At 39.2% G+C, this 25,822-nt stretch overlaps 1 protein-coding gene across 3 annotated transcripts; it reads left to right on the top strand.

The window, feature by feature from the left end:
- Positions 1-2,271: 2,271 nt before the first annotated feature.
- Positions 2,272-25,822, top strand: LOC102062812 (Y+L amino acid transporter 2). 3 transcript variants are annotated; one of them, XM_074555401.1, is made up of 11 exons: positions 2,272-2,601; positions 2,699-2,756; positions 9,160-9,677; positions 10,935-11,060; positions 13,683-13,827; positions 14,693-14,816; positions 15,539-15,642; positions 15,916-16,012; positions 17,002-17,151; positions 19,379-19,562; positions 20,246-25,822. In XM_074555401.1, exons 3-11 carry the CDS (start codon positions 9,176-9,178, stop codon positions 20,335-20,337), a joined length of 1,524 nt encoding a protein of 507 aa, XP_074411502.1. In that variant the 5' UTR covers positions 2,272-2,601; positions 2,699-2,756; positions 9,160-9,175; the 3' UTR covers positions 20,338-25,822. The 3 variants fall into 3 exon arrangements, with proteins under 3 accessions (XP_074411502.1, XP_005479581.1, XP_074411511.1); XM_005479524.4 differs by having other exon boundaries at positions 2,272-2,756; XM_074555410.1 differs by lacking the exons at positions 2,272-2,601; positions 2,699-2,756 and adding an exon at positions 2,772-2,944.

Below are 25,822 nucleotides of genomic sequence, written 5' to 3'. Positions count from 1 at the left end.
CACTGCTGCAATCAGTATGGGCTGCTCCTCTTTGTGTGCCATCCCCGTGAGGTGGCACAGCTGCAGAAAGAGTAATTTTCTACCCCCAGCTCTGAATATGTTATACCCCCATGTCTGTAAGGACATGAGCATTCCAGCCAAAACCCAGCCCTCCAAGGAAACCCTGAGGCTACTCAGGGTTTGAAAACTCAGGCCAATCTCCCTCCTCTTTCCTTGGACCCTGAGCCTCTCTCCATGATGGAATACAATCATGGAATAGTTCTGGTTAGAAGGGACTGCTAAGGGTCAGCTTGTCTAGCCCTTCTGCCATGGTCAGGGACACCTTCAGCTGGATCAGGTTGCTCAGAGCCAGTGTGACCTTGAATGTTTCCAGGGCGTCAGACACTACCACTCTGGGCAACATCAACCAGCCCTCTCCAACACCTCTCTCCAACACCTCTCTAACACACAAATCTCCTTGAGTGAAAGGGAGGAGGTAGCCACAGTTGGAGCTCGAGAAATACAGACAAGGGCATAATGAGAATGATTTGGGGTCAGCATGGGGGAGGAGAGGTGGAGGTTTTGTGCTTGGCCTTCACAAAGAGTAAAGGGTTTATGGAGGTGACACATGTGAGAGTCAGTATGAGCCGCAGACTGACACTTCTGCTGTTTTACAGTTGTTTTAACAGTATTTTGTACATTACTCATTTCTTCATTGCAATTTCTAACAGATTTTCCTGCTTTTTTCACTCCAAGGGGAAATGCTGCTGATGTTTCAGACTGACAATAAAAGCTTTTCTCTGAGTTGTAACAGCTCACTGAAAGCCTTTTAAAATGCACACGTAGAAATGTCTTTTTATATGCACAAAGGGGAAAATAGAAACATAGGACTACACATATTATTTAGTGTTTGTTGGCATTAGATTTTGTATGGTGTTTTAGCATCTTGTCACTGAGTAGTGGCTGCTCCTTGTGTTCTGCTGCCATACCTGAAGTTAATATGTTTGGAAGAAGTTTGCTGGTCTGTGAGCTACATTCTCTCCTGCATCAACTTTGTGGCAAAGTAAGTAAAGATCTGGTTTTACCAAGATGACACTAATGGTGGCCTTTGTTTGCCATTCAGAGTCTTGCAGCTGATGGTAGAGGGTGTTTGGCAGTGTGTTTTCAGTCAGGGGTCAGTGTAAGTGCATCTGTTGTGGATGAGCACTGTAGGGGCCCGGGCTGGCTGAGGCACAGAGGGCAGTTATGGAAAAGGAGGAAGCAGAGCACTTGGCAGGGCACCACTGAGCTGTTTGCTGCCGCTGAGCAATGGTATGAATGAAGAGGGCTCTAGATATAATTGAAGTAGCCTTGTTTCCAGTGCAAGTATGAAAAGCTTTCCTGAACAGTAATGGAAGCATGGGCAGAATGCTTCCATTAAAATGCCACAGGTTTAGTCAGGCAAGCATGCCTTACTTTGCTGTTCAATCAGAAAATGTGTGTTTATATGTAACTGAGACACACAGAAGAATTACTGTGAACAGTAAGTTGGTACAGGAGAAGCTTCACTGCAAACATTCTTATCAAGTCCTGAAATACTGTAAAAATGAGTAAGAAAAACTTGTTACAAAGGCATTCACATTCACTTCTTTATATTAAAATGCAAGATTTACATTTAATCTTCCTTGGCAAAGGAACTAGATTTTGTGTTTACAGAATAAATGTTCAGGAAAAATCCTTTTTGTGCACAGTGCATGCTTTATGATTGCTCAATGTTGATTTATGTGCTGTTCCTGTAAATCTATGGCAAGTGTCCAGTAGTATGTAACCACGAGGGTCAGACCAATAGAAATATGGGAGACATTAATGAAGAAAAGACTCTGTTTCATGTTTGAACATGCAGCTTCTACAGACTTGAAACAAAGGGCTGAGGCTGGCTCAGGAGCAGGATAAATGGACAGTATAAAGGTGGTCTGATAGCAAAGTCCCTCAATATAACACACAATCAGAAAAACAGTTCAGTGCCCCACATCAGAAAAAGGACAAACTCAAGTTCAAATTTCAGAGTGAAAATAATTACACATTCTTGAAAATATACATTCTGGGCTTTAGGTTTTAGTTTGTGAACAATTGCCCAGGCAGAAGAAAAAGAATTTAAGATGACAGAGGCCCTGATTAAGGAACGTGGGGCTCAGCCTCTGTTTGTCCAACAAGGAGCAACATCCCTGCAAAACAATCCCATTGCCAGAATTGCTACATTATGATGTACGTAACCACAAACTTGCAGGCAGCTGGAATTGTGCAATCTTTTAAGGCAGGCAGACTTAGAGAGCTCTCATCCTTCATAGATAAAACAACTTGAAAACTGTTTATTCAAAGAATTTGTCCTACACCTGCTTTGAATGGGGTTTAAAAGAAACACAGCCATTTCTGTGTAAACATTAACTGTATAGCTGTCTCAGTCTACCATATAAAGCATGTTTATACAAGATGTTACTTTAAAATGAAGAAGCAGGAGGAGCGCTGGCTTTAAAAAGAAATATTTGTATTGTGTTTATTATTCCTTTTGGTCACCGTGGGTTACAGGATGGAATGTACAACATGATTCTATGCTCCTGCTTGTTTTCTAGTTGGGCTGCTCAGGTGTGTTGGAGGAATATCTGTCCATGGATTCAAATACTTTACTTTCCTGTGTGATTAGTGGTCCAGTCTGATGAAGTGCTGTTATCTGGTGCTTTAGCTCTAGTGACGAGACTCTTGACCTGCTGGATCAGCTCCTTCCAGATGCCCTTTGGCACGTGAGTACATCATTCTTCACGGAAAACAAAAATCCCGGTTAAATCTTGCATTTATTAACTTCTCACTCTGCCAAAAAAGCAGAGTTTTATTTTCTGGATGTTTACTTGTGTGCTGTATGCCATACTGGCTTTGCTACAGGACATCACAGGAAAACCTATTACTTCAGAAGACTAACTGAATACACTGGGTAAATAATTTTTCTTTCTTTGCTTATTCTTATCCTAGGGGTTTTTTTTAAAGCTTATTTAATTAAAGTAAGATCTTAACGCGAGATCAGCCTGTTTTGTGTCTCATGCATCATGTCATAAATTACTATAAAAGACACAGATCTATAATTCTGAAAATAAGAAAAATAATTGAGTTGATTAATATCTAACAAAGCATAGATTAAACTTAGAAGAAAATTTGGAAAAAAAAACCCCAGAAACACATTTAGTAGTTTGAAATTGAATAATACCTATTAATTTCAGTTTACAACTCTTTGCTAGTCTATCCCTCTGTAAGACTTTCTGATTTAGCAAGTTATGCCACCAAAATAAACATCTTTGTGTAGTGTTAGTAAAAATTCCATTGAGGCTTTCTAAATCGGCAAGAAGGAATTAGTCTGCGCTAGTTATTCATGGTTTCAGTGACATATGGATGAAGGATTTTTCTCCCCCAACTTTCCTTTAGTTTTATTTCTATCACAACTTTCTTAGGAATAGAGAGCAGCAGTTGCCTGCTTCTGCTTGCTAATGACCTCAGCTGAGGCTGTTTGGGGAAACCACATTCCAGGAGTCTGAGATCTTTCTTGAAAGCTCTCATTGATTTTAATATTCATGCTACTGTAATAAAAACAGCAGGTAATGCAGTGAGTGAGAGAAGAGGTTATTCATATGGGTATTAACTTAGCTATCCTGGTTAAACAGAGGTGTTTATTTAGAGCAGCAGCCCTAGAGAGGCACTGTTCTATTCCAGCAGCCCTTCTGCTAAAGGAAGCAAGCATGTCACCTACCCTCTGGTAAGCTGCTAGCTTCTCTTTTTAATACTTTCCTTAGATTTGGGCTACAGTAGCTTTTCTCTCAAATCTCCTCTGTGATTTGTTTTGGGGTGGGAATGTAGTGCTGGGGGTGGAGCAAGTCCCTTCTGTGGGAAAGGCAGTCCATGACCCTAGTAATGCATGTGAAGCAATAATTCATTAAATGTTTTTATAAACATAGAATTTGAAATCCAAAAAGAAATATGCTTGTTTCCTATTGAGTGAGAAATGTTTGCTTCAGATGAGATCAAAGTGGATTTTTTGTTGCTGTTGTTTGAGTTTTTAGTATTATAATTTCTGAGAGTATTTTATTTTATGCTGTTTCCTCATACTGCATAATCTTGTTTTGTTTGCTTTCCTCATTGGGAAATGTCCAACAGTACAAGCTGTTATGAATACTCCCTTTGAGACCTGTTGATGCTCATGCTCAGTAGTAGTGTTTTGAAGTTTGAGCTACACATTTTTGGTCATGTTGAAAACTGCTTGCTCATCTGATTTCATGTTCCAATAGCTATTAATATAAATGTATATGTTTGGGGTTTTTTAACTTTTGGCCAATCTTCTACAGGCAGGAGAAAATTGCCCAGAATGTACTTAGAGAAAATAAGAGATTGCTCATGACTTTTAGAACGGTTTTCTAAATGCACTCTGATTCTAATACACACATAATTAAAATGTGCTAGATTTTAATTTTAAATTTTATTCTTAATCTCACTAATTTTCTGAACAAAACTACAAAATATTGGGAGTTTATCTGTTTTCTTAGCTGGATTGACTTTGCCTGGTTCATTGGTGGCGCTTTCATTATTGAGAAATTTTGTGGAGGTAGACAAAATTCACTAAAACAAAAGACCATGAAATGAGGTGTAAATCTGATGGCCAGCATATTCCAACATCTTTCATAGGAGTTGACTTTTTAAATTACTTTCCTCAGCTTCCAAGGGAAGCTGCTGAAGGCAGCAATAATTAATCTCTGAGATCTGATTTACTAATATTTCTTGAATTAAAAGATGAGAATTGCTAAGTACTCTAACAAATAGATACATCTCAGTCCCTCTGGAAGCAGTTTGTAAGACTGCACAAGTCTGTAAGTTCCTATGGAGGTACATAAGCACTTCCCTGGCCAAGCCTTCTTTAATCATTTGGCAAAGTTGAATTGCCTCCTTAAGAAGGAAGCAATCACTCATGAAATGTAGACCCCTGAAGAATGGGAATGTCTGAGAAAATCCTGCCCTACCATACCAGCCCTACAGTAATTTATGGAAGAACTGTGTTTGATTTCAGCTTTAGTTTTCAACTACTATCTACTTGTCCTTTCCTTCATTTTCATGTATGACTTTTGGCAGTGGCTTAAGTAAGAAACGACCTTTTAAGAATTACCTGTATGTAATTAACCTAACTTCTCAGGCATTGGTCTCCAAGGTCCTTTCTCTTGCTCTTTGCATATCCAGCTGTGAGATAAACATGAAGCTCCAAAGGATTTAGCGCCATTATGGCTGTCTGGACTCTCAAGGCATTGTGCTTCCCTGAGAGGAAAATTTGCCTCCATTTATTGAGAGAGTGCCTAAGAAAAAGGAAGACCTGAATGAAAATAGGTTCTGAAGCTGTGTAGCAGAGCTCACTTGCTGACACGAGGCAGAGGCAAGTGCTGGCAGCTGTGTCATTCAGCCTGCTGTGGCCTCTGAGGCACATTGATTCCAGAAACCAATAGCTCCTTCTGCTTGTCCCATTCTGTGGAACCAAGACACCAAGGACCTTCTTTAGCATCAGAAAGCTTTTATGCTTTGCTCTTCAGACTTCGTACTCAAGAGTTACTAAAATGCCTGTACTGGTAATTTCGCTGCCATAAAGTTTTATCATCACAACACCCAATCATGTTAAAACTGAATGCGAAGAACCTCAGCTTTTTAATTACTACATAAATTAAAACTTTCTGATCTCAGAAAGCCACTTTGAATGCTAGATGATTCACCATAAATATTTTTCATCTATTATAGTACAGATTTTATGACTGAAAATGGCCACCTCTGTAAGAAATCACCTTATTGCAGCTCTGATGGTTGTCCCCAATAGGCTCTCTCAGTTAATAGATTTTGCTGTCTCTCACTTGGATTATGTGCAACTTCAAAATGTGACCTAAATGTCCAAATGATGGAGAAGAGCTATTGAAGCATTCTTGAACGTGCAAGCTTCTCAGCTGAAGCTTCTTGGCACACCAGTTCAAGGCACAAGCAACAGTGATGGTCCCAGAAAGGGAACATGGTGGTATGAGGATGAAGTGATAGTGACAACAGTAGGACAAGACTATTGACCAGATTCAGTAGGAAAAAAATAGCAGAAGCTATAAATGAGGTAAAGAATTAGACAACAGACACTGGGCAAATCTTTGAATAGTTTTCATCATTGCCTGGAATGTAAAAGCATTCTTTAAACACTTGACAAAAAAATTATTCTTAAGCTATTATACAGGGAGATCTGTACAGGAGACTATGTCCTATATCCCACTAATTTTCTTAATAGCATGAAAACTTTGCTGAGAACATGCATCAGTCACGACTCAGTGAATCTTGTTTATTTAAGGACATAGTCCTGAATAAAGAAATCAGTAACTGCTCCAACAATGTGATGGCACTGAATGAAATCAGTGCACTGTCAAAGCTGCTAGAAATATTACTGTTGTCTTGATGGAGAAGGAAAGGCAGAAGCTGTTGAAAAAACTTTGTCCAAAAATTTCTGCTTTCAGATTATATAAATTAATTACAGTGAAGTTGCATGTCTTGGTTATGGAAACTGAATCTCTTTCCCTTTGATTCTCGGGCCACACCTATTTGTGGACTTATTTGAGGGTCTGGGTAAAAGTTCTGCTAATGTGACATGTTCTCAAAGTACTGAATTTTGAACTGTTTCTTCTAATTGTTTTTCTTTCATAATGGTTTAATCAGCAGTCACTTATTTATGGAAGAAATACTTCCCTACACAGCTCCGGTTACAAATTTTTAGAAATTGGAAATAAACTTTTGGTAGCACAAGAGATAAGAGGAAAATATGCAAAACATTGTGTTACTTAAGAATATAATTTAAACTTTACCTTAGTGCTCTCATGAAAGCTGCAGATTGTAGAAGTACTACTAGGCTTCAGTAGCATTGCCAGTTTAAATGATCAAATTTCCTTTAGCTAGCAGGCCCTCTGTACTAGACATCTGAGTTCAGGTTTGATACCATGTACACAAGTTACCCATACCTACCAATTACTTGATGTATTCTTTTTTACAGGAAAATAACTGTATCCTCCTTACCAGGGAGACTTCATTTCAGGAAAAGTGATAGCCCCTGGGTTTGGTCACTGCTTGCATAGCTCCACATTAACATCACCTGGGTAACAAAGGTTAATTTTGAATTCCCACACCCTTTGAGCTGTGCTGACTGAAACAGTTGTGCATTTCAGCTACCAGCCAGAGCTCGCATTTAAAAATCTGAAAAAAAAAATTAAAAATCATACATCAAGCATACGAAGCATACAATCATTTTAAACCAACTATGCTAGAAAAGGACTATTAATACAGATATGTCCAGATTTTAGTATGTTACTATCATGATGAACACTCCAAACAGCTGCCATCATGGGAGGGGTTTCTGCTGATATTTTGTGTAGCCATCAAGAACAGAAATGGAGACAGGAGGTTCTGGAAGTATTGGCCTATTGGCCTGTATTTTGGGGTGGGGAGGGTGACATTTTCCTCCTTTCTGTCACACAGAAGGAAACAGGTCAAGTTCATCAGGAATTTGAAGAAAGATATATGAATGGTGTACTGGATGCATGAAATTTCTCCCTGCAAAACAGGATGATGTTTTTTAATCATAGAGGGATGATGTGACAAGTAACAGGAGTCACTTGTGTGTGTGAGGAGGAGGAGGTCAAAAAGCCAAAAGGGAGACTGCAGTCATGCTTGGATGCTTTTGACAAGAGTTAATGTTTAAGTTTATACTAGTGTTCCCACAGTGTTCCTGTGTTTAGGGAAAGTGCCATTGGGATGAGAAAAGCATTTAATCTTTAAAGAGAGTTCGGCATCTTTCAATTTTTAGTGCTCATCAGGCCTTGTTCACTATTTGATCAATTAGGAAAGTGAGTTGCATCAAAAAAGCTGGGAAGGAAGACATAGAATTATAATATATTCAGGGTTGCTAAACCAGCCATACTTTACAAGGAAAGAAAACCTTTCAGGAAGTTTGGGGAGGGCAGATTGTTTTAAACTGGCCATTGACCCATGTTTAACAACATAAATTTATGAATCACATGTAATGTGTAAATGTAATGTGCAAACATTTGTAATCAAATGGGTTTTGTTTTGCCAGTATTGCATGGATGAGCTTTGTTCTACTCAGGGAACTTGGATCTAGATCATAGGATTTTAAGGAAATGATCTTCAGAAGTGCTTTAGAGTGTGTCTGGAGGAGAGAAGGGAAGGAGAAACAAATGTCTTTTGAGACAGATAGCTAAAATTAGCCATTGGTCTAAGCCCCGTTATGCATCAGCAGGACCCAAGAGCTGAGGCGGCCCCTGCAGCCCGGGGTTCCTCAGCCCCAGCGCTGTGCAGGTGTGCACCAGGCAGCCTGATCCTGTGCACTCAGGCCCTGCTTCCCAGCTCCCAGCACACCTGGATCTTGTCCTGCGAGCAGCACAGGGAAATGCTTTTACAGACATGTTTTGTTGGACTCTCTTACACAGAAGTGTTCCAGGGACAGAGTGTCCCAGACTCAATCCCTCTGAATGTTAGTGGCTTCTCCTGAGTTAAGTGAGGTTAATAGCTAACCAAGCTGCATTATTCACTGCTGCAGTAAAAGATTTTTTTACCCTCATATGAACATTTATTTTGTGAGATTAGAGATTTTGAGGCTCTTTTTCTGTCTTTTCTCTGGTGTTCTCCAGCAGAACAGTTTTCAAGTGAATGTCATTTTATAAAACAAATAATAATGAAATTGAAATTCTTTGTGAGATAAGAACAAATTTTAGGAAGAGGTATTCTTGTAGAAGATACTGCAGCTGAATTAGAACGTGTTTCAGGGATACAGTGTCTCCTCCTTCCTTAAAATATTTTCAATAACATAACATAGAATTACAATTCAAGACAAATAATAATAGTGAACTGAGAGTTAACAAAAGCTTCAGAATCTATAACCAAAGACAGTGGCCTCATATTTATGCATTGAAAAGGTATGTAACCATGAAAGCTAAAAAACTTCACTAGTGTGCTGTTCCTGAACTGCAAGATAAAATCAGGCAAAATAGTTGTTCTTTGAATCTTTTATGCCTTGTATGTTAATTTTATTATCCATGTCTCTGATGCCACATGCATTACAAAAATGTTCTCCCCTCTTGTTTTCAGATAACGTGATTTGAAGATGCCAACCCCTTGGCAAAAATGCTGCAATAAAAAGTCCAGAACTGAGAATGCCAAAGCTGAAATGGACAATATGGCAGAGACAAGTGAAAAAATGCAGATGAAAAAAGAGATCACATTACTAAATGGAGTTTCTTTAATTGTAGGGAACATGATTGGCTCTGGTATATTTGTATCACCCCGAGGTGTTTTAATGTACAGTGCTTCCTATGGACTCTCACTGATCATCTGGGCACTTGGTGGGATTTTTTCCCTGTTTGGAGCTTTGTGTTACGTGGAACTGGGAACATCCATCATAAAATCTGGAGGCAGTTATGCCTATATTCTGGAGGCATTTGGGGCCTTTGTGGCCTTCATCAGACTCTGGTCTTCCTTGCTAATTATCGAACCAACAACTCAGGCAGTGATAGCAATCACATTTGCTAACTACATTGTTCAGCCAATTTTTCCCCACTGTGAGCCGCCGTATGACGCAGTCAGGCTGATTGCAGCTGCGTGTATATGTAAGTAGTGATTGCCAGAAGTTAAGAACTGTAATTATGCGTGGTCAGAGAAGGTTTTTCTAAATTTCTATTTCTTTGCATTCTGTGAAAATAATTATTACCTATCAAAAACACGTTCTTAAGAATTAATAATCTTTTATTCAGATGTATTGTGTTTTGAGCTGGTATTACTAGAGGGGAGAGGAGAATTACAACAATTTGGCAGAGAGAAATTGTGACTGCTGATTAAAGGTACACAAATGTCTATGGGTTCACTGGCCTAACTGGCTAACAGGACACTGTCACATGCACAGATTAATTTATGAAAATGAAGGCTAGAAGTTCTTTGAGCATGTGTGGTTGTATGCTAATGCCCTTACTATATAGAATGATTTCTAAATTATTTTCATTTTGAGAATTACAAAACCCTTTTTCTTCCTTTCAAAACTGAAGTGTAGATTATAGGCAAGTCAAGGAAACAGAAGCAAAGACCAAAAAGATTTCTAGGTAAGAAAAAGCCCACTTTGATCCATGCTTGAGAGCACTCGATGTGACCATGCCATGTTTGTTCTGCTCTCTTCTCCAGCAGCTGGGCTTCACACCTGGTGCCAATGCACACCATCACCTTTCCTCATCTGTCTCTGTTTTGAATCGGGGGGTGACAAGAGGGAGAAGTTTGCTGTGTTGCCCTGTGTGTGCTGGAGTGAGAGCAGATGGGCACATGGCTCAGCCCCTGGCTGGACCTGCTGCCAGCTGAGGGAAAAGCCTGACTGCAGAGAATTTGGGAAAAGGAGGAAACTTCAAAACCATGAACACAGAGTAATAGCATGTTGGCCTGGCTCAATTCAGTATCTTCTCACAGCATGCAAACTATGTTTGTGCAGAAGTTGTCCTTATTCTGTACCAAAACTGGAGCTTAACTTGGCAGGAAGAAATTTTTGATATACAGGATATAAAGAAATACTATCATTTGTATGTAAATAGCTCTTGTTGAGTTTAATAAAATTTAAATTTTATTTAAAAGGAGAAGGAGCTAGTCCTAAAGTTCAAAGATTGATGTGTTTTGTCTTACTCACTGTCATGAAAACAGAAAACTATTGTGTAAATTTTAAACCAGGTATTTCATTTTAGTAAATCTGGGTGGTCCTGAAGTGGTGAAATTTAATTCAGTTTTACTCCTTGAAAGAGTAGTAGTATCTGGATAGATGGGTTTGAAATATGACTTAAGTGATGTTAAATATCCAGGGCTCCTTTCATGCATAATCTTTTTCTCTGCAGGTTCCTTAACATTTATTAACTGTGTTAATGTAAAGTGGGGTACCCGTGTACAAGATATTTTCACATATGCCAAAGTCATGGCTCTTATCTTGGTGATATCTGTTGGCCTTTACAAAATTGGCAAAGGTAAGAATCATTTTCATTTACCTAAATTCTATGAAATGAATCATATATGATGATTTCAAAATCCATGTAGGGAGATCTTTAACACTTATATATCACGTGTTGTTTATTCTGCAAAAAAAAGTCGGCCATAGGAAGATCAGATGTATTTTATGGCTTGTTAAGAAATAGAGGGTTAATTATTCAGGCCAAGTCCTGTGCTGCTTGGTCTGAATAGCAAATAGCAGCTGAATTAACATCACTTTACTGCTGACTAGTTCAGTCAGCCTCGGAGTCTGACTCATGCATTACTACCTGTTCTGTCACAGGACAGGAGAACAGAATTTGCATTGCTCCTCACAGTTCCCCCCACCACCCTTCTCCCCCCACCTCACCCCACTGGCACCACCCCCCAGGCACAGCACCCTGCCAGAAGAGAACCAGAGAGGGTAAACCATAGGTGGGATTTGTGGGAGGGCATCTTTGTTCCTAGAAACAGAGGAGAAGACTGCAACAGTGCAGTTGTGTGAATCACTGTGGCATGTGTTACTGTAAGGCATCACAGGGCAGATGAGCCACCTCCTATCAGCAGTAACTGGAGTGAAGTGAACACACTGCAAAGCTGGAGAGCAGTTTATGCTGGTGCTACCTCAGAGCCTTGCATATAGCAATAGATTTGATTTTATTAATTTGGGCCTCTGGTACAGTGAATTCTCCTCTAGTTCTAGCTCTGCTGCTTAGATTACTAAGTTTTTTACATTTTCATTTTCTCTGAAATTCTTAAATTGCATAGCCTTTAACTTTATTCCACTGAAATAAAGGTGGTTTTCCCCCTCCAGTTTAGGAATTATCTTTTTCTCCTGCTAAATTAGCTTATAAAACCTAACAAGCATGCTTTCTTCTCCATTTCTGTTTGCTGGCCTCCTCCTTTCCTTTGCTGCTGTTGCATCAGGTGTTACACCATAAAGCTGCATTAGACTTTAGGAATGGCTTTCTGGTTTAGCCATTACCTCTGCATGTCAGTTGTCACCAGCTGGTTGAAGTCTAAAGGGACCTGGACAACCAAACCCAGCCCTAAGGGCAGAGAGATGAACATTCCGAGAAGAAGCATTGCTAAAGGGTCACAGTTGCATGAAGGAGTAGTTCCCCTCATGAAACTGCTGCAGCTTTGCAAAAGTGTGATTCTGTGATGTCACCTCTGTAGCAGCACTGCCCCTGCTTTCAAATTGCCCCCTTCAAAGCTGCCTCCCCTCCTGCTCACTGCTGTGTGCTGGGGGCAGGGGCTGCTCCCTCTGGTCCCACATACTGCCCGTTTTGTTTCCTCTGCATTGCTCTGTGGGCTCAGGGAGGGTTGAAGCATAAAGGGAACATTATGGTGAGGCACACGAAGTGCTGAGGGCTTTTACTGGTAGTAAAGGTCTCATCTCTGCTTTGTTTAAGCAGAACTGAGCACTTAAATACGGGAAAGTCTGGGAGGAGGAATGATGCTAATTTCCGGAGGAAGCTGTGATCAGGTCAATGACCCTTTTAAATTCAGCAGCTTTTTTAATGAAAAGAACAGTTATGATGTTTTAGCCCTGCCTTATTCTTTCTGATGTGCTTGGATACACTTCTTGTGTTAAAGGTCTGTAAATATAACTGATTCTGAATATGAACTGTCTTTACCAAAAAACAACTCAAAAAACTCTTCTTGAACATTTTGGATTTTTCTTTCTTTTACCTTCCAACCGTTTTCCTCTCCAAAGTATGTGTACATCTCATATCTTCTCTTCTTTGGTTCAGTCTCCTGCTCTTCGGTGACTGAATTGCATTTGTAGTATCTAAAAACTCCTTAGTTGAATCAGTGCTTTCATTTTACAAAAAAAGACTACAAAAAGACATTACTTTCTTTTCTAATTGAAGTGTCAGCATGTTTCTGTCTTCTCTTAATACTTAACCCGCTTCCATTTTCATTAGATGGTAGACTTTCCTTCTGCAATCTCAGTAAGGCCTTTCTTCCCCTTTCCAGCACGGCAGTGAAGGCTTGTGCAGTTTCACTAACATTTGGCCTATTTTGCAGCACTCTGCAGGTTCTCATCTCAACCAATGGAGCTTAACGAAAGCAGAATTTTGAAAGGAAAAATTTTTAATTTCATCCCTTAGTTTTGGGGAAGCCCCTTGTGGGTCAGAGCATCCCACTGAAAAGTAAAGGAGGTCCCCCTCTAGTGGCCACTAATTCATCTGGGGAAAATAAAAGCGCAGCTGTTAGGAAGGAATATGAGACAGATTCAGGAACTGAAACTGGGTTTGCCAAGAGCCTCATCCTGGCTGACAGGGTACTGCATACCCTCGGTATGGCTCCCTCCTTCCGAAGGGTCAGCAGTAATGTCTGTGAATTCTGGTAGAATTACAAAAGTCACATCCAAATAACAAACATGTGAAAATGTTCTCTTTTCTCCCTGTGCAAGTGTAGCTGTCTGAACATCTGGTTGAAACTCTCTTGTTTGTTAATTAAAAATGTAAGTTGTGCAGTTTTAGAAACAGTAATGAAACCCGGATGCAGTGGGGTGTTATTTCCTTTTGGTTAGCTGGCACTTGAGGTGTAGTGCCCGTCTAAGTTGCAATCCTTGAAATGTAACAGTCAATTGGCACCTGCCATTTGTACAGGGGAAACTGAAAACCTGAGAGCTCCGTTTGAGGGCTCAGCAACAAACCCAGGGATGATTGCCCTGGCTCTCTACTCTGCCCTCTTCTCCTACTCAGGATGGGACACGCTCAACTATGTCACCGAGGAAATGCAGAATCCTGAGAGGTAAACACAGGCTTTCCCTTTGAACCGCTGACAGGTGATGGCAGGACAAGCCACTCTGTATTTGTTTCTGATTAGTCAAATTATTTTCTCTTCTCTTCAAATGAAGGAGTAAATAGGAGAACTCTTTCTGATTATTGTGCTCATTTATCAGTGATACCACACTAAGGAATCATTTACCTGTATATGTGTATTTTACATCTTCCACTTCAGACTACAATTTTTAAAGAAGAAGAACAAATTCCTGCTGGAAGCAAGGAAAAGCAAAGGTGCATCTGGCCCTCTAAAATTCCCTGCATCTCTTCAGTTAGGCAGAATTATTTTCCCAAGACATTTTTTGCCACCAGTAGAGTAAGACTGTGTCAGATTTGTGGCTTTTATGATGTGATCTTCAGCATTATGGTTTATGGGCAAATATAATCTCCTGCCTTCTGTAGGGATGCCAGCCCTGTGGGAGTTGGCTTGAGTCGGCCACTCAAGCTGATATAGTCCATCTTGTCTTGGGACATTAGGTTACGAGTCAGAGAAAAATGCCACAATCAAGAAAATATCTAAGTCTGTGCTTAAATCTTATTGTTTCAGAGCTCTCTTACATTGCTGCATATAACAGACAGTGTATTAAATTTACATGTATGAATGTTTTAAGGCTTTTTTTTTTTTAAACTTGTGGCAGACACACAAGCAACAAACTAAGCTTTTTATGGCTTTATGGCATTGTTTCACACATGGCTGCACGTTGTTTTGTAACCCCATGATTCAGAATGATGGATTACAAGATGTTATGGAGGTATCCATTCTGGGAACAATCTTCTATTTAATTATTTCTTTTTAAATAACATGGAATAATTTTTCCATTTTCCTTTTGCAGGAACTTACCTCTTTCTATTGCAATTTCAATGCCTATTGTAGCTATTATCTACTTATTGACTAATATAGCATACTATGTAGTGTTGGACATGTCAGCTCTCCTCACAAGTGATGCGGTGGCTGTGGTAAGTTGTGGAACATAACTTAAAAGACACTACAGAAAAATTTCAGGTAGCATGCTTGGCAAACAGCTGAAGTACTATCATGTTGAAAGCCGCTTAAAACATTTTTTCATGTAACACTACCATTATATTAGAAGGTGCATATCAAGAATATATCCAATAAATATACTCTTGAAAAATTGTCTTTTATACTCTGTAAATCCTGCTCTAACACTACATCATAGGAAAGATGCTTTTGCTAGGATCAAGGAGCTATAGAAAGTCTGGGTTGTTGGAGAACCATTTTTTTTTCGTTGTCATTCTAGTGCACAGTATGTAATGTTTAATGCTGCACAACCACAGCAATATTTTCAGTGCAGAAGTGTGCACTGAAATTATTTTTTAAAACCTTATCAATATTTTATACAGAAATAAAATAATAATTCATGGATTACTACGGTTGGGATTTGTCAGAATACTTTAAAGCCAATACATCATCCTCGTTTCCATCACTGAATTAATCTAGGCTTCGTTTTTTTAAAAAATGTTTTTTATTGTATCTGCCAATTTTATTTTTATGCTGATCAGCTTTTCCAAATTCTAATTTCCTAAGTCATTTTTGGGTGCCATCAAAAAGCATGGGCTATGACACTACATTTGGGATAATGTGTTTTCATGAGAGTTTCTCAGAATTATCCATATTCCTAACACAGTGGGCCTCACCATTATTTTTCTTTCTGTTACAGACATTTGCAGGTGAAACCCTTAGTCATGCCAAGTGGATAATTCCTATAGCAGTGGCCATGTCTTGCTATAGTGGCTTAAACTCATCAATTATTGCAGCATCTCGGTATGGAATAGAAGATTTATTTTAAATAATTGAAGAGGAATCTATAATCTGCCTTCTTTACTAGTTTGGTAATTTTTGCCATGTCAAGTCATACATTTATGATGGAGGTGTTGTTACAGTCAGATGTCTTCTCATGATTAGCACCATTTGATAAACTAAAGCCACTTAAGAAGAGAACAGCACTTACAACAGAGTAATAAAAGAATTGTTTCTTTGCTTTGTCAGGAAGCAAAAAGCTCTTCCTATGGTTGAGTTTCCTTAGTCTTTTTTTAGGCTGTTCTATGTTGGAGCCAGGGAAGGACACCTCCCTGTCAGTCTGAGCTTGATTCACGTGAAGTGCTTCACACCGGTGCCTGCTCTCCTGTTCAACGTAAGTGACGCCCAGCCTCGTGCCTGCCTGGCATTTGGGGTTTGCACCTGAGGTAAAACATCTCTGCTCCGACTGGACTCCTCACAGACTTCTCCTGCCCTGGAGACATCTTCTGCATATGCCCACAATTTAAACTCATTGAGGGGGTGGGAGGGGTGTTATTTTGTGTCGTAGAGGGGTTTATTGCAGTGGAAAGAGAATGGCTTGATTCGTTCATGGGCTCTCCAAACAATATTAGTGAGAAGTACAATAGCATTGCTGAGAAAACAGAGAATGGCTAAAGATGTAATGGTATAGACAAGAGCTGTTTATGTCTCTTATGTGAGCTTTTAAAGTGTCACTGGAGGAGAATATGTCAGGAGCATCTCTTCGACCCTGCTGTAGGCTGATGTTCTACCACTGTAGTTATAACAGGAATGACAAAGCTCTTAAAATTAAATTTCTACCATTGGATGCCTATAGCCCTGTTGACTTTTTCTCTGTTGCCACTATACAGGTGAGATCTTGTGTCACAGAATTACTGGAAATTATTTTCATAAATAATCCATGTATTTAAGCATGCATTTTATTTGATGTCTGCCATTGCCATGTGTTACATATCATTTATGAATAGACTATCATACTCACCCTGCTTGACATCAAATAATTTACTAAAAAATTATAATCTCATTATAAAGACTCTTCTCACAAGGACTCTGTTTGCACTAGCAAGTTGATTTATACTCTCTGGGTATACCACCATTCACATTTTTCATGTGGAAAGTGGAAGTTTTTCTGCTCATCTGTTAAAACAGACATTGAATTTCTGGTGGTTTAGGTCTTTCTGCAGGCAGTATAGCACACCTGCAGTGCACAGAATTTTCTCTAATGGTTTCAGTTTATGAGTGGACTTAAATCCTAAGCTCATACAAACAGGTTGGAAACCAGTTTGTAATTTTACTCTGTCCTTGTTTTCACATTAAAATGTCTTTGTTTTTTATTGTTTCTAGGGCTTAATGACTTTACTTTATCTCCTTGTGGAAGATGTTTTCCTCCTTATTAATTACTACTGCTTCAACTATTGGCTCTTTGTGGGTCTATCTATTGCAGGACTAATCTATCTGAGATACACTCAGCCACATAGACCTCGGCCTGTTAAAGTAAGTAAAAAAGTCAGGAAGAAAGCTCTAAAAGCCAGCTAATGCATGTGTTTATATGACCTTTAATATCACAACCATAACAGTACCAATTATAGATTATTTATTAGCCATAGAAATTCTTTCAAAATACAAGATGAAGGAGCAAAACCCATTAAGAGTCCACAAGAACATCTGTTCGGGTAGTTCTGCTGTGAGATTGAAATTATATACACCATTTATTCCTCTTTCATTCAGACTTATGATAATGTTTGTTTAAAAAAAAAAAAAAAGGAATAAATAAATGTCTGAGGTTTTTAGCCCATCCTGGGAGAACAGCAGACTCAGTAGAGCTGGTGATGGAGACTCCAGAGAGGTTAACACTCTGATCAAACTACATGATTTAACAAGCACAGTAAAATCCTTCCAAAGCCCATAAATGTCCAGAATTCTGCCCACACAGAAGTTAGCTTAAATTATCAAATATATTTTCAATGTTCCCTCCCACTGGGTAGTGGTCATAAACAGTAAAATGCAAGTTTGATGATTGACTTAGAAGAGCATTTGACTATCAGTTAGGCAAGGGTGAGTGCACAGAAACAAAGTGTGCCTAAAACCTGTTTCTAGTTTTAATCCAGTGATTGTCCAGGAAGCAAAGATGGAAACACACAGCAGGCACACAAAACCATGCACTGGCCCCTGTGTGTTGGCTCCGTGACCTGCATTTTGGCTCTGCAGTGATGCAGTAAAAATCAAGAGAATTACAAATTAACACACCCCAAATATTTCTTCTTTGTCAATCTCTCTTCCTAAACTCCTGCATCATTTTTACAAACACATTTTCTTTCCACTAAAGTGTAACATCCTGATTAATTTTAAAAAAGTTCAAACAAAGGCATAAAATATTCTAAGCACCTCCTGCTAGAAACCTGCCCAATTTTCCACAGCAGACCAAATTTTCCTGAAGCATGTTCACACTCAGTTTCCAAACTTTCCCACAAAATATGTGGAAGATTAAATCTTGCCTTATTGGCAATTTTGCCTCTGACTCTACTAAGGATTACAATCAGATTTTACACAAAGACTGTTTAATTCCTGTCAGCATTTGTCAGCTTAGTCAACACCACAACTCCACATACACAATTTCCTTTTCTGAAATGCAGCAGTTGGTTTTCATCAACTTATATTTTTAACCTTTAAAAGGAAAAAAAAAAGTATTTATAACAGTAAACTCTCACCAATTTCAGCTGGAATTCAAATGTCAACTCCTGGACCCCTGAGAAGGCTCACTACTAAAGACAGGAAAAATAAAAAGTGAAAAATAAATTCATAAAGAGGTTTTTGAAACCTTCATAAAATCATAAAAGGTCAAGGTTTGGAAGGGACCTCCAAGATCACCTAGTCCTAACCATCCCTGCCACAGGCAGGGACAATTTCCACCAGACCAGGTTGCTCAAGGATTTATCCAACCTAGCCTTGAACTACTGCCAGAGTTGGGGTATCCACAACCTCCCTGGGCAACCTGTTCCAGTGTCTCGCCACTTTCACAGTGGAGAATTTCTTCCAAATACCTAACCTAAATTTCTCCTCTTTCAGTTTGTACCCATTATTCCTTATCCTATCACTACATTTCCTGGTGAAGAATCCCTCTCCAGCTCCCCTGTAGGCCCCCTAAGACACTGGAAGGTTGCTGTGAGGTGTCCATGCAACCTTTTCTTCTCTTGGCTGAACAGCCCCAGCTTTCTCAGCCTGCTGTCATAGGGAAGGTGCTCCAGTCATATCAGCTTCATGGCCCAGCTTTCCTTATTTGTGATATATTTGTTAAGTGCCCACAAAAAGGGTTGTAAATCAGTCCTTTAGTTCTACAACATCAAGAATGTAATTCAAGGTCTAGAGAAGTCGTTTCCAACCAAAAATACAGGTAACAATTCTGAACTGAAGTTGGAGAGAAAGCTACCCATTACTTAAAGTATTTCTTTCAAAGGTTGATCTTTTACTAATTGTAAAGGAACTGAGCTATGCAGGCCTGAAAAAAATAAAATAGATGCTCAGACGTATATCAAATAAGAGACTCTCAGCAGTGTACACAGAAGTTAATAAATTATGCTGACTGTAAGCAGTCAAAAAGATTCAGTACATACTTTTATTATTGACATGTCTAACTTTAATCTGCAAAGCCTGAATTTTTACAATAGAGTGTTTGTTGCATCTTTTAACAAATGCTGTTTTTTTTTTTTTTTTGTCTTCACAGCTTAGCCTCTTCTTCCCTATAGTATATTGCTTATGTTCCCTATTCCTGATTATAGTGCCTCTCTACAGTGACACAATCAATTCCCTTATTGGGGTTGGGATTGCCCTCTCAGGCATTCCTGCATATTATTTGGGAGTCTATCTGCCAGTTGAAAAACGACCTAAATGTCTACTTTGGCTCTCTGGTAAGCAACATCATGTCCCAGTCACCATGTCAAAACCTTCGTCAGAAGAAGGAAAGAACAATTTTTCCTAAAATCCTTATTTATATGAAGTTTGGCTATGCTTTGGTATGTGGCATGTCTCAGATCATCTGCTTTATCACATGGTTCTGAAAACAAAACCATGCTTACCTGTACAAAACAGGCCAATATGTAGGTGTCATAACTGTGTTGGCTCAATAAAAGCCACGTAGAATTGTGAATACTAAACCTAATCTTTTTAATACCCTGGAAGGCAGAAATACCAGAACATCTTTGCTTCACTTTCCATCCAAGAATGGAAAAATCCAAATCAGAGGAGTCCACAGATTTTCAAAAACAATGAAATAATTAATTATTCACTTGAAGGGTAGTTGCTAGTCCTCAAATTCAGACAGTCTGGAAAAACAAATTTTTAATATTTTAGATTATTATACTTGGAATTCAGCTATCAGCAATGAAAATGTTGATGAAAACATGATTAAACAAGAATTTCAGTTTAATAATTTGCTTCTTTTGCTTTTAGCTATTTATAACTTATACCTAATTTTATTGATTACTGTGTTTCAAGATTTTTCTACTATCTGTGTAATGTTTTCAAACCCTCAAAATCCAGATGTATGTCTAAGATATATTTAAATTTCTGTCACACATTTTTGCCACTACAGCTACAACAACGAAGTATGTTCAGATGCTCTTCTACTGTGCTCTGTCAGACCTGGACATAGATGTGGAACCCACAGCAGCCAAGAGTAAATAGAGTTGCCTCAACATTGAGAATTGTGCCTTGACATCTCCTGTCTGGAACAATTTTTATCATCTGAAGTTCTCCCCACATGCTCAGTCATACTAGAGTACCAACCACTGTACTGTGCATCAGTTTGATGTCAGTTAAGTTGTGATGGTTTTATAAAACACTCTGTTTTCCAGGATTTCTTTTTAAAATTCCGTTTGTTAATATTGAGTTATCATGTAACATGTTGAAACTATAAAGCACTTTGTTGGAAAGGATGAAAGTTTGACAAGAAAGTTTCACAGATATGTGTGCTTGGCAGAAAGCTCTTTGAATGTAGGATCTGAGAATGAAATAGACATGGAAGCAAGTTTTGATATAGAACAATACATGTCTAAATTGACAACTGCTGAGCCAGTCATGACTGGACAACTAAGAAAGCAAAGGTTAAGTCGTGTTGCTAGGGTGTTTTATGACTAGAGCAAAGGATATGTTGACCACAAACAAAAAGATATTTTTACCAAGCAGAAATAGGTCTTAGGAGAAGCAGAAACAGGCAAACAAGCATGCCAATGTGGCAAGTTGGAAAAACGTCTAAGAATTTTTTGCTGCAAGAAAACTGAAAAACAACTTTAAGCTTAAACTGTAACATATTAACTCATGTGATTGGATAGTATTGACCATAATATGGTAATGATAGTAGTTATGATAGGCTATAGGTAATAGTAAAGGTATTAATTGGTTATGTATTAAGATGCTCAGCAAAGAAAATATATAATGCAATATAACCAAAACTAAAGGGTCTTCAGTCTTGTCTGTAGCTGAAACTGACAGCTGTAGGCATGGCTCTGTCGCCCACAACCCAAGACTGCTTTAAAATCTTGTGTACAATAAACAGCATTTTGAAGAGCCGCCTGGAGTCCTGCATCTCTCATCTCAGGCTTTTACTAATGGCGCCCACATTTTAGTAGGCAAACTCGGACTTTTAGCAGTAAGAGACCTCCTGGTGAACTCAGAAGGAAGAGCCCACAAGGAGGAACAGGCACCTGAAAGGAAGGTGACCGGAGGCCGGACAGACGTTGCTGCAGGACAGTACCTGGATTGGAGCTCAACGTAAGCAAGGAGGACAGCAGGTGAGCACTGGGGAATCAATGGGGCAGAATGTGTCTGCCAATCAGAGACATGTGTATCAGCATTTAAAATCTCTAATTAAATCCAGTCCAAGTAAATTGCCAAAACAAGAGCTTAAAAAGCTTCTACCATGGAATGAGACCAAGTTCCCCAATGCTGATTCTACAGCTGTGTTTACCGGAGACCTTTGGGACTCTGTGGGGGTCAAATGATACAATGCTATTTCTCACCACGACAAAACAGCAGCAGATTTACTCCCCACTTGCTGCGGGCTTGTAGAAATGTTTTCTGGGAAACTCTCGCTGCAGTGCCCTTTCCCCCCACCATTCCACCTGAACCCCCCGCGCTGCCTCTCCAGCCAAGAGAGGGGGAAGGAGGAAGAGGGAGAGGAAAACACCAACTGCAGCTGCAGTAAGAGAGGTAGACCAAACTAAAAGCTCCTCTACCTCAGAGGATGAGGGGGATCGCTTAAATCCAACACCAAATCCTTAAATCCATCACCAACAAACACAAAAAACCAACCAGATTTGTTTCCAAATAATCCCAGGGCTTCCGCTGTAACTGGAGGAGATCTTTTAATCATGTTGCCGCCGCCAGCAGGAAGCACGGAGGGACCCACTAAATCATCCCCCCGATTCCTTACGCCTGCAGCTTGCAAGGCTTTCGAGAAAATTACTGATGCTCTGCAAAATAGACCAGCACATCTCTATGTTCCAGATAAACACTTTTTCCTTGCAGTTTTAGGAGAAACTCTGAGACTGTATGGCCTCATCTTTCAATGGGACTCCTCTCAAAATTGCCTTTGCTAATAACTGAATGGGTTTTTCTTTCTTACAGGTCACCAAAGACAATCTTTACATCTTTAGAGATGATTTCTCAAATCATCATCAAAGGCAGAGCAAGGCTTCTTTCTACAGCAGGTTGCAAATTTACAATCATCTACTTACCTATAATTAAATCCTATTTTGATTGGGCCATGCAAAAGTCAGATTTGTTGTATGCCTTGTTAGATTTTCCAGGTGTTTGCTCCATTCATTATCCAGCATACAAATTGATCAAAGCTAAATTATGCTACAAAGAGAAACCCCTTATCAGTGAAGAACCTTTAGAATCTCTTCAGTTATGGGCCAGGACAAACACAAGGCCGTAGTTACATAGCAAAATAAAAATACCAAATCCTGGGAACAAGATGTTCAAACAGTCAAAGGTTCTCCTCAGACTGTTGAATTGGCAGCTGTGCTGAGAGCATTTCAGCTCTTTTCAGAGCCTTTTAACTTAGTCACTGATTCAGCATACATTGCTAACATTGTTAGGAGAATTGAAGGATCTGTTTTAAAAGATGTTAGGAACAACAAATTGTCTTTGGCTCACCTGTCTTTATCAAATTTTGTCACACAGAACTAATCTGTATTTTGTTGCCCACATTAGAGCTCACTCTGGTCTCCCAGGGTTTATGGCAGAAGGGAATGCACGAGCTGATGCATTGGCATCAGCAGCACGTGGTGAGGGAGCTGCAGGAGACACTGAAGATTCCACTTTGGTGCTTCCTGCAGCTACCTTGCCTAACATTGTTGAACAAGCTCAATTGAGTCATGCCTTTTTTCACCAAAATGCAGAGGCGCTCAGATGAGATTTTCACATTTCCCTAGAGCAAGCACAAGCCATAATAAGGGCTTGCCCTGACTGCTAGCTTGTCCAGCCTATCCCTTCTACATATGCCACCAACCCAAGAGGGCTGGAAAGTTTTCAAAAATGGCAAACAGATGTCACAAAGTACCCTTCTTTTGGGAAATTTAAAAATATCCATGTCTTTATTGATACATTTTCAAAAGCATCTTTTGCATCTGCACATTTAGGAGAAACAGCTAAACATGTTTGCCAGCATTTTTCACAAGCATTTTCCTCATTAGGTGTCCCTCAAGAAATCAAAACTGATAATGGTCTTTCATATGCTTCACAAGAATTTGCCACATTTTTAAATGACTGGGGTGTTTGCCATACATTTGGTATTCCCTCCTCTCCCACAAGCCAGGGAATGGTAGAAAGAACACATCAAACTCTAAAACACATTTTAGATCAACAGAAAGGGGGGGGAACCCAGGATACACCTCAAACGAGATTGAATAAAGCTTTGTAGGTTTATAAGTTTTTGAATAGCTCTGCAGAAGAGCCTGATCCCCCCATTTACAGATATTTCATGATCAAAAAAGCAAAACTGAAAGAGAACCCCCAGTTTTAATAAAAAATCTAGAATCAGGACAAATAGAAGGACCATATGATCTTATAACATGGGGCAAGGGGTTTGCATGAATTTCTACAGATATAGGACTCAAGTGGCTGCCAGCAAAAAATGTGAAACTGCACCACCCATCAAAGCCCATGGATGCTTCCACACCAGCCAGTGACCCTGCGAGTGGAAGCTGAGAAAACAGCACCCAAACATGAACTATGCAGAATCACCCAAAGAAAATTGTCTGCCAGAAACAGTTCAAGAAAATAATGGAGTTTTATTATTATTTGTGTGGGTGAATGCAGCTTTTACCCTTTTGTTTTTATTTTTATAGTGAAGCTTTACCTGTAATTCAACCAAAGACAAGTGTTTGGGTTTCTTTAGCCAAGTCCACAGGCTCCGACACCATCTGCTTATCCAACACAATCCCCTGATAAAACTCTTTCAACTTGTTTGGTTGGAGTGCCTTTCCCAGAAACTTTTGATAATGTCACTTTTGATAAATATTTGCCATATGACAATCATGACATTTCCCCAACTCCCAGCCTGAGACACCAAACTTATATTGATAATTATAAAGTTGATAAATCTGACATTCAAGAATTGGAATTTTTAGGCTCATTAACTGTGGACACTTGTTGCTTGTTTCATTTTGTAGGAAAAAACAGCCCTCATCTAAATGTTACTCCTTATCACCCAGTTTATAGTAATGACTTGGTGTCATCAAACTAAGCTTCTTACATACAATGAACCGCACACAAATCATTTTAACAAACTTCCTATTCAATTTCCTAAAGGAATTGTCTTATCTGTGGAGACAGGGCTTGGCAAGGTATTCCCTCAAAATCAGATGGTGCCTCTTGTGCCCTGGGTCAACTTACAATAATTGCTCCCAGTGTCAAAAAAGCAATCAAAAAGTAAAATAGAAAAATAAGATCTTCCTTGTGGGATCATTATGACAGCAACTGTGATAGTGAGTTTCACCCTTGGAACTCTGGAAAATCAATTGTTACAAGCATTTTTTGCTTCAAATAAGCTTTTTGAGCTGTCCTCAATTGCACTGAAACAGTTAAACAAATTAGGGTGTTGGCTCAGTAAAGAAATAAACTCTGCTATGATTAGTGATTTGCTGACAGACGAAGTCAGACATGCCACTTTACGAAACAGAGCTGCTATTGACTTTCTTTTACTAGCACATGGGCATGGCTGTGAAGATTTTGAAGGATTGTGTTGTATGAACTTGTCTGATCATTCTACTTCTATTCATAAACAGCTGCAAAACTTAAGAGATTTAGCTAACCAAATTTCAGCAGATGAAACAGTCTTGGCTAGACTGTTTGTTTGATGGTTGGAGCTTTGCACCTTGGCTGAAGGAACTTTGTAAAGTAGGCTTGATTTTTTTAGTGGTGATAATTGTAATTATAGTAGTGGTGCCCTCTGCACTTCTATGTGTGCAGAGAATGATGAATAAGAAGACAGTTTCTAGCATCTTTGTTGTTTATCAGAATGGGGGAGATGTTGAAAAGGATGAACATTTGACAAGAAAGTTTTATAGGTATGTGTGCTTGGCAGAACGGTCTCTGAATGTAGAATCTGAGAAAGAAATAGGGATGGAAGCAAGTTTTGCTATAGAAGAATAACAGATGTGTAAATTGAGGTTTGCTGACTTGATCTTACTGGGCAACTAAGAAAGCAAAGGTTATTACAAGTTGGAAAGAGATTTTATGACTTAGAGCAAAGGATAAGCTGACGACAAACAAAAGGATGTTTTTACCAAGCAGAAAGATACCACAGGCAAACAAGACATGTCAATGTGGCTAGTATAAAAAAGGTCTGAGAATTTTCCACTGCAAGAAAAACTGAAAAACAACTTTAAGCTTAAACTGTTACATACTATGTTGTGATTGGATAGTATTGACCATAATAATGGTAATGATAGTAGTTACGATAGGCTACAGGTAATAGTAAAGGTATAGATTGGTTCTTATGTTTTAAGATGCTCAGCAAATAAAAGTATATAATACATTGTAGCCAAAACGAAAGGGTCTTCAGGCTTGTCTATAGCTGGAGCTGACAGCTGTAGACACAGGCTCTGTCACCCAGGACCCTGGAATGTTGTAACATCTTGGATACAATAAACTGCATTTTGAA

The sequence above is a fragment of the Zonotrichia albicollis genome, chromosome 1 (assembly GCF_047830755.1).
Source record: "Zonotrichia albicollis isolate bZonAlb1 chromosome 1, bZonAlb1.hap1, whole genome shotgun sequence".
NCBI classification, from domain to species: domain Eukaryota; kingdom Metazoa; phylum Chordata; class Aves; order Passeriformes; family Passerellidae; genus Zonotrichia; species Zonotrichia albicollis.
This window is presented reverse-complemented; position numbering and strand designations above follow the sequence as displayed.